At 40.6% G+C, this 19,834-nt stretch overlaps 2 protein-coding genes across 4 annotated transcripts; both read right to left on the reverse strand.

The window, feature by feature from the left end:
* Nucleotides 1-842: 842 nt before the first annotated feature.
* Nucleotides 843-4,834, reverse strand: LOC112560109. 3 transcript variants are annotated; one of them, XM_025231692.1, is made up of 7 exons: nucleotides 4,691-4,834; nucleotides 4,157-4,277; nucleotides 3,317-3,771; nucleotides 2,615-2,730; nucleotides 2,154-2,228; nucleotides 1,531-1,599; nucleotides 843-1,345 (listed from the first exon to the last, which is right to left on the reverse strand). In XM_025231692.1, exons 3-7 carry the CDS (start codon nucleotides 3,694-3,696, stop codon nucleotides 1,251-1,253), a joined length of 735 nt encoding a protein of 244 aa, XP_025087477.1. In that variant the 5' UTR covers nucleotides 3,697-3,771; nucleotides 4,157-4,277; nucleotides 4,691-4,834; the 3' UTR covers nucleotides 843-1,250. The 3 variants fall into 3 exon arrangements, with proteins under 3 accessions (XP_025087477.1, XP_025087480.1, XP_025087479.1); XM_025231695.1 differs by lacking the exons at nucleotides 4,157-4,277; nucleotides 4,691-4,834 and having other exon boundaries at nucleotides 3,317-3,491; nucleotides 3,670-3,866; XM_025231694.1 differs by lacking the exons at nucleotides 4,157-4,277; nucleotides 4,691-4,834 and having other exon boundaries at nucleotides 3,317-3,866.
* Nucleotides 4,835-8,635: 3,801 nt separating this feature from the next.
* LOC112560108 lies at nucleotides 8,636-18,590 on the reverse strand. The gene is made up of 10 exons (XM_025231691.1): nucleotides 18,433-18,590; nucleotides 15,770-15,893; nucleotides 15,229-15,346; nucleotides 14,258-14,357; nucleotides 13,797-13,906; nucleotides 13,192-13,294; nucleotides 12,727-12,842; nucleotides 11,921-12,059; nucleotides 11,502-11,710; nucleotides 8,636-10,762 (listed from the first exon to the last, which is right to left on the reverse strand). Exons 4-10 carry the CDS (start codon nucleotides 14,284-14,286, stop codon nucleotides 10,683-10,685), a joined length of 786 nt encoding a protein of 261 aa, XP_025087476.1. The 5' UTR covers nucleotides 14,287-14,357; nucleotides 15,229-15,346; nucleotides 15,770-15,893; nucleotides 18,433-18,590; the 3' UTR covers nucleotides 8,636-10,682.
* Between the last annotated feature and the right edge of the window lie 1,244 nt (nucleotides 18,591-19,834).

Consider the following 19,834-nt stretch of genomic DNA (forward strand, 5'->3'; position numbering starts at 1 on the left):
TACAAAACCTATTTCCAGTATAGTTTTACTTGCAGGTTCTTTTCTTATTAAAAATTGACTAATTGCTGACGAAGTCTTATCCCTTAGGATATTCTTACGAATATAGCTTATACTTTATATATATATCTCCAGGTTTATTTTCTTACTTAGCGTGCCTGCCTGTTTTGTGTGTGTGGTCGGATAATGAGAACTACAATAAAATCCTTATTGTAATACTAAAAGAAGAAACTGTCCAGAATAAAAAAATGTCCATCCTGCCAAAAGTAAGGACAAAGTGGACAAAGTTCAAAGACAGACGGAGAAGGGAGAAAAAAGGGAGGTAAACAGACTGACGACAATGGAAGCGGCGGAAGAGTGATGTTCCCGGCTAACCTTTTCTTTAATTCGTTTATTTTGGCAAAGGTCAAGGACTGACCTTCCACACCCATCCCCACTGCACACCCGTGTCTCAAACGATCTGTTGGCTGACACAAGTAATACACAAATAATATTGGTTGTTGCCCTTTATGCGGTGTTGTGAATAATTCTACCTGGTATTGTTCATCTGTGCTAGGAAGAATACGTCTGGAACATGAAGTGAAATCAATACATAACAAGTAGAATGTTCAGCTACATTAAATTTACACACACACGTGTCCGTGTCCTACCCATGTTCCAATGTTTCCTTTACAGTGTAATAACTTTTGATATTGAGACTAAGAATTTCCTTTTTTATTTTGTTAACGTTTGACCCTCCTCAATCTGCTATCAAAGAACAACAAATAAATAAATATCTGAGGGAAATATGGCATAATTTAAAATTACGGGCGAAATAATAGTTTAAAGAAAGAGTTTGAAGCAGTTAATGGACTGCATAAACCAAACAGAACAAAAACACGATTAAAAAGGGAGACAGTAGAAAAGATTCTACATTTATTTAAAGGACGCTTTGGATGAAACAAATTCCATCAAGAGTAGCCTACCAAGCATGTTTTATTAATGACAAGGCGGGGGTGCGGTGGGGAGTAAGGAGAGCACAAACAATTCAAGGGAGACAATCAATGAACGGAGCAAGGCATTTTCTAGAACAGTAGAATACAATTGCACAGGAATAATTGTAATAAAGAAAATTACTCAGTAAAATGATCGTGCCACTTCTTAATGAATATAAATTTTCATCAGCATCTATAATTTGCAATTTACAGAAATGTTGCTGGAGTGTTTGTCTACTCGCTAAAAGCTGTCTCGGAGTTTTATACTTATTCAGGCTTTCATTCGCTCCTCAGAACCACGATGAAAGCAAGAGCCAGAACTGCTGCACTCCAAGTCAGGATGCGACCGGCTGTGGTACAAATCCCGTGCGAGCCTATAATATATTAACAGATTTTATAAAAGAAGAAGAAACAGGGAGAATGAGAAAGAAACGAGAGCGAGTTCGAATCTGTGACAAAGTGTTAGTCGTATTTGATAGAAAAGAAAAAAAAAAAACCCCAAGAAACAGAAGCTTCTTCGTTTGAATGAAGTTAATTTAACAAGTCGCTGAAGACTTACCGATGTTGGCGTTGCTTGCTGGAGGTACAGGCAAGGGACTGGTGATGCTGCTGAGGTTAGACGACAGGACTGTCAAACAGATAAACATGTGGTGATCCTGTGATAAACATGTGCTGATCATGGGATACCTATATGCTTAGCAATTGATACAAATGTGCTGAAAGGTATAGTAAACATAAGATGTGCTTGTGATAAACCTGTTCTGAACCTGCGATAAACATACACTTACCGATTAATAAAATGTTCTGAGCGTGTGGTAAATATAAGATGTACTTGTAATAAGCATATACTGAGTATATAATTTACTTGCACTGAGTGTATGTGTATGTGTACAATGTGTACAATGTATACAGCTATGATATACCACCTGCTCAGCGCGTGATGAACACGAGACACACGTTTTCTCTCGCCATTAATGCATGTTTACGGACAGCTAGGATACTATGACAGTAATTTTATGACATGACACGGAATCTTGGATGTCACTGTACATTGTACAACATCGATTCCCTAGGCTGACTTTAATGTCTAACATCAGACAGCCGGACATTGAGATATATTTTTATTTATTATTAATTATTTATTAGTTTGCTGGTGTGTGGCGGGCCTTTGAAGCTTCCTACCGTTGGTGGTGACGGGATCGGTTGTACTGAGGTTCCCCGTGGTTTGAATGAAATCCTCCTGGACAGGTGAGCGACCTGTTACAACAGGTAACTCTCGTTACACTAAACACCAAGAGATTACAGTTAGTAAAGTGTTTACATCACATTGTTCAGTTTACTATGACAGAGCTACTGTATTTTAATGTTTACATACATTCCACACTGTCATCTACTGAGGTGTGTGTCTGTAGTGTACAAAACTGTATGCTAGTTATTTTAATATTTTGTGTGTGTGTGTGTGTGTGTGTTCGTGTGAGCGTGCATCTAGAGTGGAAGAAATGCAGTTTTGGGTTGGTCCAAACTATCTATGGTAGCTTGAAATAATTATTTTATATCTATTTTTTTATTGTCCTATGAATATTTACCTCATTTCGAAAATTTCTCAGACCATAAAAGAAAATGTGACTGCATGTGTCACTCACCGGTGCAGAGAGTTCGCACGGAGGACACGTGATCGGGGGACAGAGCTGCTTGAAGGCCGGGTGCCCCGCACACCTGAGCATTGTCTGATAAACAGGTGAATGAATGAAGGAGGTACCTGGACACACAGTTCAACCTATTACCAAAATATCTGAGCAAGCAGGTGGACAATTAAAATAGTAATCAGTTTAATAAATATGTAAGTTATCTCGTGTTCATATGGAAGAAAATAATGAACAAAATAAAAACAGACAGCCGGGTATAAAAGCAATCCCAACGGTGAGTAAGAAAATATTTTGTTGTAAAGAATTTATGTTTTTAGTGATGTTAAATTCTTAATTGAGTGGGTAAACTTAATTGTGACCTCTCCTTTTTGATTATAACAAGCAAATTGTGAAAAATGGTGTGAGTTGTGTTAATGATTCAACTCTCGTTTATACTCATATACATGAATTTTTTAAAATGTTATAAAATGTTACTAATAAAAATGGTTTTATCCGACATATTGTGTGTGTGTGTGTGTGGGTGGGTGTGTTGTAGGTGTGTCTGTGTGTGTGTGGGTGGGTGTGTATGTAGGTGTGTCTGTGTGTGTGATCGTGGACTGATCAAGTCTGGACACCTCTAAACACCTCAGGCCTCACAATGTCACGATCCCAGAGAGTTTATGTAAGAAAAAGAAATGAGTAGACTCAGAATGTACTCACGAGCACCAGAATTCAATCGTTGTGAGGTTCGCCATCATCTGCGTCACGAGCAGCGCCCTGTCAGACGGACCCTCGGGGTCTGTGGAGCCGAACCTCTCTGGGAACAGTTCGAATGTTTGCGTACAGTTGACAAAATGCTGGCACTTCTCGGCAGGTGAGTCAGCAGCTTGTATCTCTGGAAAAAAAGATTGGTTAGTAATGGGGGTCAACATTGTGTTGAAAGATACAGTTTTCAGAAATCTGCTATTTTTCATCAAAAAGTAAAAGTTTTTGGGTACGAAAGCGACAGTCCTTGTGAGTGAATGCACGTGCAACAGGAATTGGGTTAAGGAAAAAAAAAGCAAGTAAGGTACCGTTGCACAAGTCTGCGAAGGAAGCATTTATCTGCTGAACGAAAGGTGTGGTTCAGGTGACAAGCAGGTCGGTCAAGACAGTCCAACACTGACGATGAAATGCTGTGAATGGCAAACATAAAAGCTAAATAAAGTGCTTGACCTCTGAGATTTCCCATGAAAACGCACGTGAAAAAAAATATATATATATATGAGAGGGGTGGGGAATACGTATGTCTTGTGTAATGTATGCGAGAGAATAAATAAAAAGTTAGAGGGGTGAACACGTATACATAGCTTTAATTCAGCAAATTGTTGACTCACTTTGCTATATAAAGAGTCGGAAAAGAAGAAAGGAGAAAGCAACCAAGAGAAAAAGATTTTAAAAAAAAGAAAGGAAATATAAAAATCAAACAAAGTCAAACACAGAAAAATGCCAAATAAAATGAAATAAAAGAGGAAAGGGAAGAATGATTAAATAAAGAGAAATAATGAACAAAACTCTTGCATGCAAAGTTGTCGAGGGCTGAGTGCAGCAGCTGGTCCTACAGACGAGACAGTTGTTGTCTCAAGGATGTGGAGATTCTCAAAGAGATCGCCCATGCACGTCAGCGCCTCAGTGCAGACTCCTGTTGAAGAAGAAAACAATCAGTGAGAGGAGAGAAATTTATTGACTGTATTTGTACACAACACCGCTCCCCTCTCCCCGCCACACAGCAACACTTACCTGGAAGGATTGATACTTCGAGGAAGGTTCCTGCTAATTAACATAAAAATATTTAAAATAAAAATATTCGTCGCGAGACACTAGATTAGGGGCAATTATTTGGAAGCGAGGCTTGTGATTAATGTTCTCGTAGTCACGTGTTTCAAATTAATTGTGTAAGCTGGGAGCAACTTCTGGCTACATAACTTCTATTTCAAGTAGCATTGTATATACACTGTGTTGGCATTCAAAATGGCGGTGAAGATTGGGTTCTGGTTGCTGGGGACTTCAAGCTTAGAAGGAGGACTTTGCAGGAGGAGTGCAGGATGGTTGTACCTGTTTGACAATACACAGCCGACACGCGGTAGGCAGACAGCACGTGCTGCACGGAGTTGTCCTGCTGGCACGCGCCCAGCTGCATCACGCATGCGTGGAACGTGTCCAACAGAGGGCTGTGGAGAGCACACAAAGGGGAAACAACTTCTACACTGTTGTGAAGCAAAGCTTTTTTTTGATGTTTTTAAAACAAGAGATTGCCAAAAGAAAAAAAAACATAGAGAGAAGAGGAATAATGTGGTCTGCGGGCACACACACACACATGTAGATGCACAAGCAGGCACACGTGCAAACACACAAGAACAAACATACAATCATGTACATATACAATTGTCTATGCATGCATGAACACATGTACAGAAATAGGTACAGTCTCCTACAGCACGCACACATGAATACATACACACTCACACAGCATTCGTGCATAAACATATGTAAACACACATATACGGAAGAAAATGCACGCGCATGTTGAGTTACTCCCTTAATTGTTATCATCGTCTTATTCTACCCACTTAATATTACAAAATTAAGACTCCGTCAGGATATGGGTATGGTCAGAGTTACCTAAAAGGTCAAAAAAAAAAAAAAAAAAAAAGGAGGAGGGGATAATTTATTCTTACCAAATGTCTGCAGGGTTAGCCGGACCATTCTGTACCAAGCAAAGACAACCTTCTAGTTGCTGCGGACAACGAACTTCTGTAAAAGTGTAACAAATAAACCTTACATCACATTTTTAGCATTTTTAAATCATCCATGTGCGATAATATTTGATTTATGTTTAACTTACAGATTTGTACAATATCTGCTTTATTAAGTTTAAAGAAAGTAAATGGTGCTTTTATAAGTTATATAAACAACTTACCAGAGGTACATTCTCTTCTTGCTGATGTTTGTAAGTCAGTCAGAGTGTTGCGAACTTCGTTGTTTTGCAGACATGAAGTCATGTTCCCCATGATACAAGAGATGGTCTGTTTATAAAGTCTCAAACATGACAAGAAAGAAAAATTAAATCTCGTTTACATATGAAAATAACAGAGACACAAACGATAACAAGTTATTTTATTTCTATATCTATATTTCATTGACGATTTCAGTAAAGTGTGACTGATCAAGTCTTTCGTAAAGTGACAAGGCACGGTTATATCACGAACTAGCAGACGACTTTTTTCAGCTAACTACTAGAACGAGGCAGGTGTGTACAAAGCTTCCGGTTTAGTCACATTTTTGTTTAGACTCGCCGAGACTAACAGCGGAGAACTTTGGAAGAGGCTAAACTTTGGTCTCGGCAGACAGACAGCAGTCCACCTACACACCCTGGTTTAATGTATTAATGGGACATGTTGGCTAGATGGTTTAATGTTTGCGAGTCGATTGCTTTAGACATTTGGTTCAACATGTAAACACGAGCTAATTTCGACTTCCAGCCACCAGTGATTAATAAAGTGTGCTACAAGTACCCGCACTTGTCGAGGCTCGGAGTTCCGCAGGCTGGTGTTCTGGTCGAATGGTTCTTGTTCATTGCTGGGTCAACGCATGTCTGCAGCTGTTGTAAGCAGTTCTGAGAAGTCACACCTGAAAGCACACGCATGCACACACACGGAGTGTGAAATGAAAAATTATCTTGAGTACACATTTTTAAAAAAAGGTACGAACAAAAGGAAAAAAAAAAGATAAAAAAACAGTATATGGCAATTCAAGGTTTCAAAGTCAGGTCCCAAACGCTAATAGACAAAGACGAAAGCGGAAATGGTCAGCACGAGGATAGCCACACAGTGGATCAGGCGGCGAGGACTGATGACAGTTCGCCATGGCTGTGTAGTTCTGACAGAAACAGGTCGTGAATTCCTTTTGTCTTGCAAGCGGAAGAAAGAATATATTTACCGTGGCGAGGCGGGTCAAAGGTCCTGTATTCACTGCTTACCCCCATTAAAGGTCACAAAAATCACACCTAGCCCCAGGGCTTTCTCCCCTTGAACTATTCGCACATTCCATCCCAAGACTTTCTTGCCAACATCTTGTCATTGTGCTGTAGGGTGATCCTTCGGAGAAACCTTTCAGCAGAAACAATGTTCACGACATGGGCGGCGCCACTTGTCACTCACTTGCTAGTAAACTATGAAAGTTGCTCCTAATAATGCTATTAATAATGTTATTAATTCAAAGTCTCAACATCAAAAGTTATTACAGTGAAAAAAAATAACGATGGAACATAGCTAGGACACGGGGCGCATGTGTGTGTGTGGATTTTATGTCGCTGAACATTCTACTTGTTATATATTGACTTTACTTCATGTTCCAGACGTATTATTCCTAGCATAGATGAACAATACCAGGTAGAATTATTCACAACACCGCATAAAGGGCAACAACCAGCATTACTTGTGTATTACTTGTGTCAGTGAACAGAACGTTTGAGACACGGGTGTGCAGTGGGGATGAGTGTGGGAGGTCAGTCCTTGACCTTTGCCAAAGTAAACGAATTAAAGAAAAGGTTAGCCGGGAACATCACTCTTCCTCCGCTTCCATTGTCGTCAGTCTGTTTACCTCCCTTTTTTCTCCCCCTCGCCGTCTGTCTTTGAACTTTGTCCACATTGTTGGCAGGTTGGATATTTTTTTTAGACTGGACAGTTTCTCCTTTTAACATAACTATAAGGATTTTGCTATAGTTTTCAGTCTAACCTACACACAACAGGCAAGCACGTTAAGAAGGAAAATACACGTGGCGATATGTAGATATAAAGTATAAGCGATATTCATAAGAATATCTTAAATGATAGGATTTCACCAGCAATCAGCAGTTTCTTAATAAGAAAAGAGCCAGCAAGTAAAACGATACTGGAAATAGTTTTGTAACAAAATTTTAATAATTATGGAATAATTCAATATTAAATTACAAAATGATTGAAAATACCCATTTCGTACCTGTCCTATCCATTTATTAGATGTTAAGACAACAAATCAACATTAAGCTGCTGGCAACACGATAAATAGTTCCACTCCATCACGATTCGCTCTTACATAATTATGTGTCCTAAATTTTCTTATATTTAGAAGCCAAAAATACCTTGGAAAAGTGAAATGAAGAAAATCGTCCAAAACGGTTTGGCTGATGCGATATCCATATTTGCCAGAGGAGAAGAGATAACTGACGACAAAGAGGCGACGACAAGAGAAACTGACTGAGCTAGAAGCAGGAAAAATGTGAAAGTCAAACTAATTACCGCGCGTGCATGTGAGGAGGGGACTGCTGGCGATGAATACAAAGGACCACATCATTGGCCGCCTGCCTGCGCCGTTATTTTTATACTCGGCAAACGTCAGCAACAGAGTCTTGACCAGCACAAAGACATCCAACCCACTGGTCGTTGACAGAGGATTGAGGAGACGAGGAGGATGTCGTCTGTTGATCAGACCGCCTGCTGTGCACTTAAATACAGTCAGGTGCAGCAGTTGGCACATCGTCTCTAGTTTAAATAGGGAGAGAGAGAACAGAGGCAAACGTGTGATTGACTGAAAGATGCTCATACCTGTGTAAATCGTTTATTTTAATACTTGTCACACTTACAAAATTATTTATTGTAAAAATAATGTGCATTGTTCTCTTTTCTAACTTTTAAGCCGGCTATTTTCTTCTAATCCTCACTTCTCACTCCTATCTTTTATTGTCATCTCGCCAACCCCGATAGAAACAAACGTACCCGATTGATGTCGTACTTATCCACTCATGAATTCATTGTCTCATGAATGCATACCTACATAATTACATCCGTGAGTACACATACACGAACACATGCTGTGGGGGATACATACATGAATCCGTTGTCGTTTGGTGTTTAGTAACATTAAATTCTACACGTGCGAACACACACACAGGAATACACATCCAACTTTTCCTCCCGAGTGCACTTGAACATGGGTACAAATAGTATGCCGTATATCAAAGCAGTTTAAGCATAATATTTATTAAATCATCGATTTGAATTAAGTCTATATAAAAATTGATAATAAAATTAACAACAGTTGATAGTAAATGATACAAAATGGGATAACAAAGTTTTTACAGGCAACGACTTCGCGCTGCCTCTGATCAAAAAGACAAAATCACTCAGATGCACTGTATGAGCAGGACACAGGACTGGCGGACCTGACAGGTAACAGGTGGAGGTGACAGGTAACAGGTGGAGCTGACAAGTAACAGGTGGAGGTGACAGGTAACAGGCGTAGCTGACAGGTAACAGGTGGAGCTGACAGGTAACAGGTGGAGCTGACAGGTAATGACAGGTAACAGGCGGAGCGCCGATTGGTGACAGCGACAGTTGCCCTGAGACAGTTTGGCGTGGAATGTGTCGCAGCTTGTGACCACGTGCTTCTGAGGTCAGACAGGTCGCACGTGGAGCTCATCATCAATTATTCACCTCCTCATCGTCATTATCTTCATTCACAAAATCATCAACAACATTTCCTTCTTGTCCGTTAGAAGACACCTGCGATACAGCCAGCAGGTTTCTCTGTTCTCTACATTTCTCTGGAGTGTACGGAGCGTTAGTCACTTCAACTGTTGATGTCGTCTGTTCGTTTCTTTCATGACCTGCCTCGTCTTTTACCGACCTGATCTTTTCTCTATACGGTCGTCATTGCAAGCCTCGAAAATCTTGATATGGGTTCACATCGCTTCATTTCTCTGTTACCTGATTAATTAAAATCTCGATGAACTCGTCAGCAACATGCGTTCTGTCTTAAAAAAAAGGGGGGGGGGAGCGGGTTTTTTAAAAATATTTGTTAGTCCCCTTGTCACAGTTGAGCTATGGACGTTAGAGATGCTGGATGAACAGCACAATGTGTATACAAAAGCTGTGGAGGAACTGAGGAAGCATCGCCACACAGTCTCACACCCAGTGCTCGGGATGACACCCAGTGACATAACTCTACAGGCCCTCTGGTGACATTGAATGACAGCCCTCCAGAGCTTCTGAGGACATAAACGATGTGTGGCACAGGTCAAGATGTCCACTGCAGATGTAGCTCTGACAACCTTGGCGAGAGGCGCCTAAGGGTTGTGTAACAAACTTCAGAAGACCCTAAAGGGGCCATGTATCCTAGAACTTAGCTGTCCAATCTGATACCATTGATACCATTGTCTCCTCTTCACTCCCTCCTGAAAGGCATTCTTGCGCCTTTGTACAATAAACTTGTCACTTCATAATAATAATCACAAATTCTCTGCATGACAGTACAATCTTCCACACAAGCAAATAACATAAATGCACAAAAAAAATATGTTTTGAACACTAGCGAAAGTCTCGGAAAAAAATTTGTAAATTTCTAGAAACTGTAATGAACGGAGGGAAGGTAGAAACATTGAAGTTAATGGCAGTGAAAGCGCTGACAGAGAAAGAGAGAGAATGAAGAAAAAAAATAAAGATACATACGAATATTTACAACAAAATGTCACTTGTACACACCCTTTTTCAGAAGCGTTATGGACAATGTATGTCCCTTTCAAAGACCAGCTCAGCAGATTTCTTACTACATTTGTTCTCAGTACACAGTCAGTTTAAATAAATTGCAGACAATAGCAGCTGATTACACTTTTCTTGTGAAAAAAATAGACAAATCTTCAAACAATATTGCTTCAAAATATTGCATAATAATTGCTGCTGGAGGTAAAAATTCCGTACACAAAAGGCAATGCGTGTCACTAAAAAAACAGTATAAGACATTGAATATAAAACACAGTGTGATTGAGAAAAACGCGTATCAAATGTTTTCAAAACCCACAAAAAGGAACACATTCAGCAGCAAAAATAAAACAAAAATTTCACAACTATTAAAGAAATTCGCAAGTTGGAGAGATTTCCGCTACATGCATCAGGTTTGAACGTCGTACGCCATCGGGTTTCATCTTGAGCTTTAGTCGTTGGGCCCTCGCTGTCATGGAAACCTGTGGGTACTCTGGCACTCACTCAGACACATGCAAGACGGAGGCAGCTCACACCTTCAACCACAGCAGCACAGCCATCACCATCAGCGTCGTCAACATGGAGGATACTCCTAGACGTGGTGCCGCGCCTTAAAAAACAAAAACAAAAACAATTCAGAAATATTAGAATACTCATGTAGATGTCTCAGTCTCTACCTCCTCGACATTAATCCTATATATGCTGATTGTGATTGTTTGTTTTACTGTAAGACGATGCTGTTAAAGAATTAAAATGTTGATGCCGTTTGCTAGTTCAACTAGATACGTTGACACGTTCATCTCAACATGTTTACAAACATGTTTTTAAACCATTCAACTCCACGAGTTTATACTTAGTTCAGCGCCTATGTGTTCACAACCGCTCTAATGACTAAAATCCTCAAGCTAATTTCATCCAATTTACATCTTTTATTGCTAGTGGTAGCAGCCTCTTATCATTTGATTTGTTTGTTCGTCGGCACATTGATAACAGGTGAGTAAAACCTGATTTTCTTTCTTTTCTGGTGTAATATTTTCTGTGATTATACAATGTTGTTATTTATTGCAGCAAAGCCAGTGACTATATACAACAATGAAAATCTGCTTCTATTATGACATTGAACATTTTTTTTCTAAAGAAGTTTATAGAGTGAAATATTTTACACGCACAACAGTGGAAGTGACGGAAGAAAGAGAGAGCCCGTTGTCAGTCACAACGGTGTAGTCTACATCCTGACTCCCTACCACCCAATCCTTAAAGAAAGAGCAGCTTGAATCCATCTATCATCTAATCCACTCCCTTTAACCCCGTTCTTTCCCTCAAAAAAACAAACGATTTATGTCGTCTACCTGTCTCTTTCCTTTGTCCACTCGTGATGGTCCCTGGGCTTGTGTCGGTATGAGGCAGTGTAGGTGTTGAATACTTTGTCTCTTGCAATTGCATGCCACACGTTTCTCGGAAGTTCCTCTCGTGCATAACGAGTTTCCCCTTCAGGTCTTTGGAAAGCGAGCAGGAGTCCGCACTGGAGGAGGCGCAGCTGAGCGAGTGGACCAGGTACCTGCACACCCCAGTGCCGGTGTCAAAGACTCACCAAGACCAACCTGAATGGTTTGCTTTTTTTGGCAGATATCGGTAAATATAGGCAATATAAACCTAACCAGTAAATATTAGCTTCTAAAAGCAAGTTGTTAATTAACACACACACACACATACACACACAGAGATACACACTTACATGTCCGGCTCCATTAAGACCAAAGCTACGTACGTGCACCAGAACGAAGTTCGCCCAATGTCAGCGAAAACTTTCATCGGGTCGCTGCCATTGACCATACCTGGGTTGTTCTTCACAACACACATGTTGTAATCCTTACAATTGGTCAGGGAATCTGCTCTAGATAAACCATCTTCATGCACGTACACAGGCGCGCGCACACACACAACAAACAAAATAAATATCAATTCAAAGTGGAAATAAAGCAAAAAAAACAAAAACAAAAACAAAATATATCAAACTTCTTTACAGATAATTTGCTTTATTATATTTTACTGAATGCATACCAAGCACGGCTAAATATTTATATACACATAACTTACTTTGTTTGTTGGTAAATCACAAGCGTTACACATGGTAAGTAATACAAACATTTTTTGAAATCTTATCGGTAACACGTCAAGGGACGTAACTCTACATTATTGACGGATGTTGACTTTACGACGTAGCCTCCCTTTTGCGTTTCCAGCTATGATCAACTCCGTACTTAAATCGAACTCCCAAAGACTAATATTTGGAGACGTTTGGCGAAGATTGTACATAACAGATATAAAACTTAATTAAATTAACGTGCGTATTTGTTCAGGCTTCAGACAGACATAAGTTTGGTCTCACAAACTGTGGTTCATGTTAACAGCAATCTCATTTTTACCTCCGACATCTTTTAGGAGGAGTAACGGTCCAGAGTAGGGAGGGGCCAGTTTGCCATCTCGTGTGTCTTGATGTGTCAGGTTAGTGGATCCACCCCCCTCCCAGGTATACCTCATCACGAAATTGAACTAAACATTCGAGCCGCTCACCTTTGCAAATCTCGAGGAAATCGTCTTTAATGTCCATAAATGTGACACCGTTTTCCTCCCCTCCACAGTCAGGGTTTTTTATTTTCCCCAGACAGTTAAACAACTTTTCAATCGATCTGTAATGAGAAAGAAATCGTCCATTTCCTCACCGCTTTGCATTTTACTTTGATGGACAAGTTCATGCATTCTTAAAGGAAAATTATATTACTATTAGTTGTACTCTCTAGGCTGTGTTCTTCGAGGGAGAGACTCACTGGGAAGATGTCTGATTGTTTTTGTACTCAACCTGTGAAAGTTTTGCAGAAATTCTTTTCTTCTTCTCGACAAAAACAGACCTTTTTACAACAAAGACCTTCTATTTTAAAATAAACCATGCAAGTGAAGAGAAAAAAATATGAAAACGTCTGCGAAGTCATTAGTTTCGATTGGTTATCAATAAAAAAAAAATGTTTGTTTGACAATTACCTGCACAAGAAAGAGGCACTGGGAATATCAGTCCCACCCATCGCAGTATTGATCTCTTGCATACATGTCATGCCCTCCAGGCACATCTTCGGCTGTCCTGGTCCTGAAGTGAGAGGCAGAACATTACCGTCAACATCCTCCTAGTCTGTCTACCTGTCTCAATGTCTGTGGTCTATCCGTCTACATGGCTTTCTGTCTGATCGTCATTTGCGTGTTCTGCTACTTTCTTTGTTTGGAATGTCTGTGTTTCTATGTCTGTTCTCTTGTTTTTGTTTTCTCTATCATCATCGTCATCGTCGTCGTCGTCATCGTCATATCGTCGTCTTTACTGCCGTTGTTGCTGTAGTAATCATCATCATCATCATCGATTTCGTTGTCGTTTTCATTATCATCACCATCGTCGTTGTTGTTATCATCATCATTGACACATGACATATGACGATGATTGCAAGCAGTTGTTTCCCTTTAATTCCAGCAACTGTCAGTCACTACCCTACCCATCTTACCTCCCCTTGTCTCACCATCTTCTCCATCAATGGTCATGGAGGCCCTGTGTAAAACCAATAAGAGACTCAGTGACATGACAATGAGTTGATATCAAGTACCTTTTGGACACATGCTCGCGAAGGTTTGTATTTGAACACCAAGTCCCTGCTGGACCTGCGGGTTGTCTGCGCAGTCCGCGATGCAAGCTTGGAAGTCATTGAAGGCGGCGCTGTCACGTGACAGAGGACAGAAGCGACATCACTACGTGGCGCACACCTGCTGGCAACATGCTAACTAGCTAAACAAATGACATTTAAATGGTTTGGGTTTGGTTAGGTTTTTTTTTTTCTTGAATAAGCGTGTCACCATTACTACATCTCTGTGGTAGATACAGTGTATCAGGTCAGGACAACGGACAGAGAAGCCTGGTATCATTACTACATCGTTCAGTCGTAGACATACTGTAGTTTATACTTGGCCTGAGGTCAGGAGAGCGGGCAAAGAAGGAATGAGATCAGAGGATTACAATGATTACTTTACAAGTAGTTTCAGGTGTTTGGTGATTTCACAAGTCGCTTACCACATGACCGATATAGTCTCTGCGTTCATATCCCCGCCCGTGGGCTGGACTTTTCTCAAATGACAAGTGCACAGTGACGCTTTCTGCTGACACACATAGTCTGCAACGGTTAAAAAATAAAAATTAGAAGATTTGTCAACGACATCATCCATGATTGAAAAGCTGGGCTACAGTACAAAACAGCATTTGTCAAATTCTGAATGGTTTTTGGTTTTCGAGATACATTGCTACAAACTTTACAGAAAAAAATACTTAAGAGTGACTTCTGAAATAGTCGTGAATGAACACATGGTCAAGATTGCAACCAATGGGACAGTAATTAATATGTTAATTAGGAGTTTGTGTAAAAGGTCTTGACTACGTGGTGGGATGATATAAATAGGAAGAAGTGGATTGGAACAGATAGTCATTATATGTGTAAATATTATCTTGCACTCATCTCAGTTCATCCACTTTTCAAAAACAACAGTTTTTTCCACTTTTATCGGGATTTAACAGGTAATAGCTTGGCCACAGTTGGAATTGTCCATAACAGCAGTAGATGTAATGAGGTGAAGTGCCAACAATTTCACCAAAAGCCGTTTCACCAACGCATTCAACAATGGAAAAGACGAAATTTGAAAATGTAATCAAATAATAAACAAAGAATTTAAGTGTGATGAGTGTCCTCAGTTCATATAATTATGTGTTGTCTGATAAGTGAAAAATATGCTTAGTTTCTTATTCTTGTCATTTGTCGATTTTATCGGATGAGTAATCGTGATGTTTACCTGGCTGTGATTATTGTCAGGTTTGTGTGGTGTACAGTCTCTACAAGGATAGATAAAGTATTGTCATTCATATTTATCGTAAGGAAAGTAAAATATGATATAAATATGTAACATGGAATGCCAAACTAACTTTAAGTAAGAAAGCTTCCTTGGTTAATGGCTTTATTTCTTTTTAGTGACAGACGACATTGAAGTACTCACCTGGAGAACATGACTGGTCCCTGGTGGCGGTGAGGGTGTTGACAAGATTCTTTACCTCGTTGATGCCATGCACGATGACAGATTATCTCGCAGACAGTCAACAGCTTTAGAGGATATTCTACAAATGAAGAACAAAGATCGGTCCAACACAAGAAGACACACGTGCAGTCATTTATAATCGGAAACAGAGGCGAGGTCTGGTGGTGATGAATGTCATGGCGACATGTCTGTTAGTTCTTGGAGGTAGTAACAGGCCAGCAACACTTGTTTCTGTTCAGAGGTTTGAGGGTTTTGCACATGATGGCTACTCAGTTCTCTTTGCAGTATTTTGCAGCTTTTGCAAAATCAAAAGTAGACTATTGCAATGTACTGCGACATAATGTTTGTTGTACTGTCCTGTACATTCTGTATTGTAGTGTACATCAATGTCCGTGATTCTCCGAGGTTGTGCAGCACGTAATGGTGTGTGAAAAGAACAACTGACTCAGACCCCTCCCCAACACCACTGACACACACACACGTGCACCAGTGCCCTACTCACGCGCATGGATCCACTGGCGTCTTGGCAGAGCAAGGGTCGGCGTTCGCTGCGTCGGACAGGGGCTGCAACAGCATCTGGCACTTCGCCACCTTCATCTGGCACTCTCTCATATCCTGAGACATCACTGTAGTTTGCACACATGCATGCACACGCACACACACATGCACGCACACACATGCATTTAAATAGATTACGAGAGTAATTTTGACGAAATGCGATAATGAGGAGCGCGCTGACAAATGCAATAAACGGATGATGGATGATGGATGATGATGATGCATTAAAGTACCTTTCTAGCGCGTTTTCCTTCCAGTAACAAGATGTATGTGATTTTAATCAGCTTAATTATCAATATCACACACACACGCATGTCTAGATAAAAACAGACACACGGAACAGTCGAATGCGACAAAGACTAACAGCTACTTTCGGAAAAAGTTTGACTTAAAATGAGACTAAAACCCACCAACGGTGAAAACTTCTGTCTAGTCGTTGTACATCGTTGTATAGAAATGCATAATCATTATTATATGAGTGGCATTGCTCAGTATACGATTAAAATCTGGACTCCATGACCTGTACATGAACTAGTTAGTACTTCTTTAAAAACTATAAATAAAAGAGATGAAGAAAAATTGACGCTGGAAATAAAGAAGATGAAAATCAAACAACTGTAACCCTCGACGAACCTAATGAAAAAAAATCTAACAATCGGTTGGAGGACGAGATCAACTAGTCTCTCCATTGTGAAGATGGTTCATGTCACTACTTTCATATAGGACTAAATGAGTGAGGTAAAAGTAATAATACTACTGGGGTAAAGTAGGATATGCGATCGCTGGGCCCTGCCCCCTGACCCCCAGGGGACTGAAATAGGTCAGTGGGGGGCTCGCCAGTTCTATGTACAGTTGTGTTTGTCTTAAATACTGGACTCAAGGCCCGTGACAGATGAGTGGTGCTAAGCATCCCTCGCAAGGAATCAATAAAGCTGAAAATAACGGGAACAGCGAACAGCGGCCGCGGGCAAGAGGATGCTGGGCAGGGGGAGCATTCTGCATGCAACAAGGGAGGCGCCATCATGGCTGTATGTAGCAGGGAGCCTGGCGATGGGAGAGTACAGCAGCACCTACTCCCCTGCACACCCCACCCTTCGACATTTTGCAATACGATAGTCGCCCCTGATAGTTGAAGGTTAGTGGAAATAGCGGGACTAGAGTAACGAGGGTTTGTACTCTGGGACGTTGCTGGAATGATGCCACGCGCTGAGCGCACAAAAAGGTTCAAGTTTTTTTTTGGGGTGGGGTGAAGAACGCCTTTCGCCATCACGATTTCCTTTTAGTAACCGATAGAAAAATAAATTCCGACATCAGTTTTTCAGACTACGACACCACACGATGTCTGGGAGACGCTGTTAAAACCCTGCTCACGGCTCTAGCAGATGTTTAAATAATTCTGAAAGGTATATTTTGTTACGTATCTATGTGTATTTATATCTGATCTCTACTTTGAATCCGTGCCAGGAGAGAGGCGAACATGTGATCGATAACACCCCAAAAGTTAGAAAAAAACCCCGCAGCAGCAGACGAGAGTCTCTCTCTCTCTCTGTGCCAGGAGAAACAGAGTGAGAGAGAGAGAGAGAAGCAAGTATGTTTTTAGTGGTTTTAAGATTTTATCACTACTCAAAAATTTGGATTTCCAGAGGTGTAATATTTCTAAAGGTTTAACACAATAAAATTCAGACTCCATCTCCAGACACAAGAAAAAGAAGAAAATTCTGGTACGCGGACAGTTGCAAAGTAGGCCAAAGACAAAGTAGATTGAATCCCGTGAGAAGACAGAAGATCGTGACCTAGTCACTCAGAAAGTAGTTCGCGAAAGTGAAATGAAGGCCAAGGAAGTCTCCTCGCGGTCTCCGGCACAACACATCTCGCCATTTGCTGTGAGTCTGGCGGCGCCGCTGCTGCTGCTGCTGTTGCTGTACATCCTTAGTGGCTACAGTCGAGGCTGATGAGTACTTAGCATAATGATGCCAGTCTCACACACACACACAAAAAAATGTGACCGGCCGGCTGATGTAGATGCTCAACACACTCGGTATTATAAAACTTCTCTCTCTCTATGTCTTTGTTGTGTGTGTTTGAGCGCGTGTAAGCCTGTGTGCTTGCGTTTGAGTTGAAACGCACGAGCATATATATCAAATGTCTAACACAGACTGTTTCGAATTTTTTTCTTATTATATCAATAAAGGTGAATAGAAATGCTGTGTACGGTTTATGAAACCGTTTAAGCAATTTTACTCAGTAAAAAAAGCCTACATATGTTGACAAGAACAAGAAAAAGAGAAAAAAAAGGAAGAACAGGGAGAAACAAAATCAAGAAAGAAATGTAATGAAATTTTAAAAAAACTAAAAAAAAATCTGAGGAACGTTGCCGACAAAAAAGCAGATAGCAGTTTGATTCTTAATGAAATACCGACAGTAGAAAATGAGATTTACATTTTTCTGCTCCAAGCAAATACTGAAATGGCTTTTTGCATCTTTTTGTTCATTTTTAGAAAACCTAGACTGATCGTGTTTGCGTTTCTCCATCTTTCACCATTTCCTAAATATTGAAAAAGGAGTGAAAAGCACTTGGTGTAGGTGAGAGGTGGCATGTGTACTTACCAAGGCTGCCTACACTCACGAAGAAGACACACAGCACGAGTCGTGGCGCCATCTTCACCCAGTTTCTCCGCCAAGCAATGTCAGAACAGACCGGCGCTACTCGCAGCCTCCTGATAATGGCACAGTCGCTCCACTTCTTTCACTCGCACGTGCAGGGTGCGCAGCATCCAGCCAGCCAGCCAGCCAGCCAACCAGCCGGGGACCCATCCAGCAAGTACGGCGTGTGTCTGTGATTTTGTGTATGTGTATGTGTGCGCGTGTGTGTTAATTTTGTTCATATATGTTAGTCATTAGCAGTTGTCTGACCTCACAACAAAGGGCACCTTGCGGATAACTACAAACCGTTAAACCGATCGACATTTGAAGTCTAACATGTGCTCAGTGAAAACCACTCGAAATAGAGCGTGGAGTATCATAAAAACGTGTTCCGTCGGTATTTTATGACCAAGAGGCACGAGAAAGATCATTTTAATGTTTTCCTCTAAACACCTGGATTTATCAAGAAGACAGGAAGTGACGAACTATTTCTAAAAATAGCGTCGTCTGAATGAGCTGATTTCTTGTGTAAAAGGACACAGTTTGCTGTTTCTGAATATTCTCTTCGGTACCATTTGACATCCTTGTCATTTCCTAAAGATAATAACTACAAACGCCAGTGAATCAACTTTGTACAGAGATGTGTATACACCGCTCTCTGCTTTGTTCAAACGCGAGCTTTATTCCTTACACCCTATTCAAGATGTTACTCCAAACATATCGAAACCGATGTTATCCAGTCACTTATACAGTACAAACAAGTCTTGGACTTTCAGTAAAACGAACAAATATTCTTCCTACAGTAGCACAGTAGGTATACACACAACTGTCACAAACATTTTATAAAGACAGCCTGGAGCAGGGTGAGCAGCTGGTGTATCCTAGCAGTCAGTATAGTAAAACCTTTCTACCTGAGCCGACAACCACTTCTTTCTTAGATATAATAAAACATTTTCTTTCATATTCAAAATTCCAGAGATCCGAACTTGATTCAAAAGGAATAAATTCACGTGAATCTTGCTGATAAACTTTGTGTTGAGCACAACAGGTGTTTATTTAGCGAAAAAATGTTGAAGCCTAGTGGAGTCATTTTCTCTCCAAGTAAAAAGGTTCGAAACCTCAACAACTTTCAGGATAGCTCAGTGGAGATTGATAGTAAATCACAAAAGATGAGAAAATCGGTTAGTGGAACACGTGCAAAAATTCTGTTCTCTCATACATCAGAAAGATGGGGAAAAACTGCTGTGGCAGACATATATTGTAGCAAGCATCTTTCAGTGCTACTAAACCCTGTTGTGACAGGGAAAGAGGAGCCAAAGGTTGCTGTGTGTTCCCGTCGACCCTGGTTCACGCCCCGAATTACTGT

The sequence above is a fragment of the Pomacea canaliculata genome, linkage group LG3, assembly GCF_003073045.1.
Source record: "Pomacea canaliculata isolate SZHN2017 linkage group LG3, ASM307304v1, whole genome shotgun sequence".
Classification (NCBI taxonomy): domain Eukaryota; kingdom Metazoa; phylum Mollusca; class Gastropoda; order Architaenioglossa; family Ampullariidae; genus Pomacea; species Pomacea canaliculata.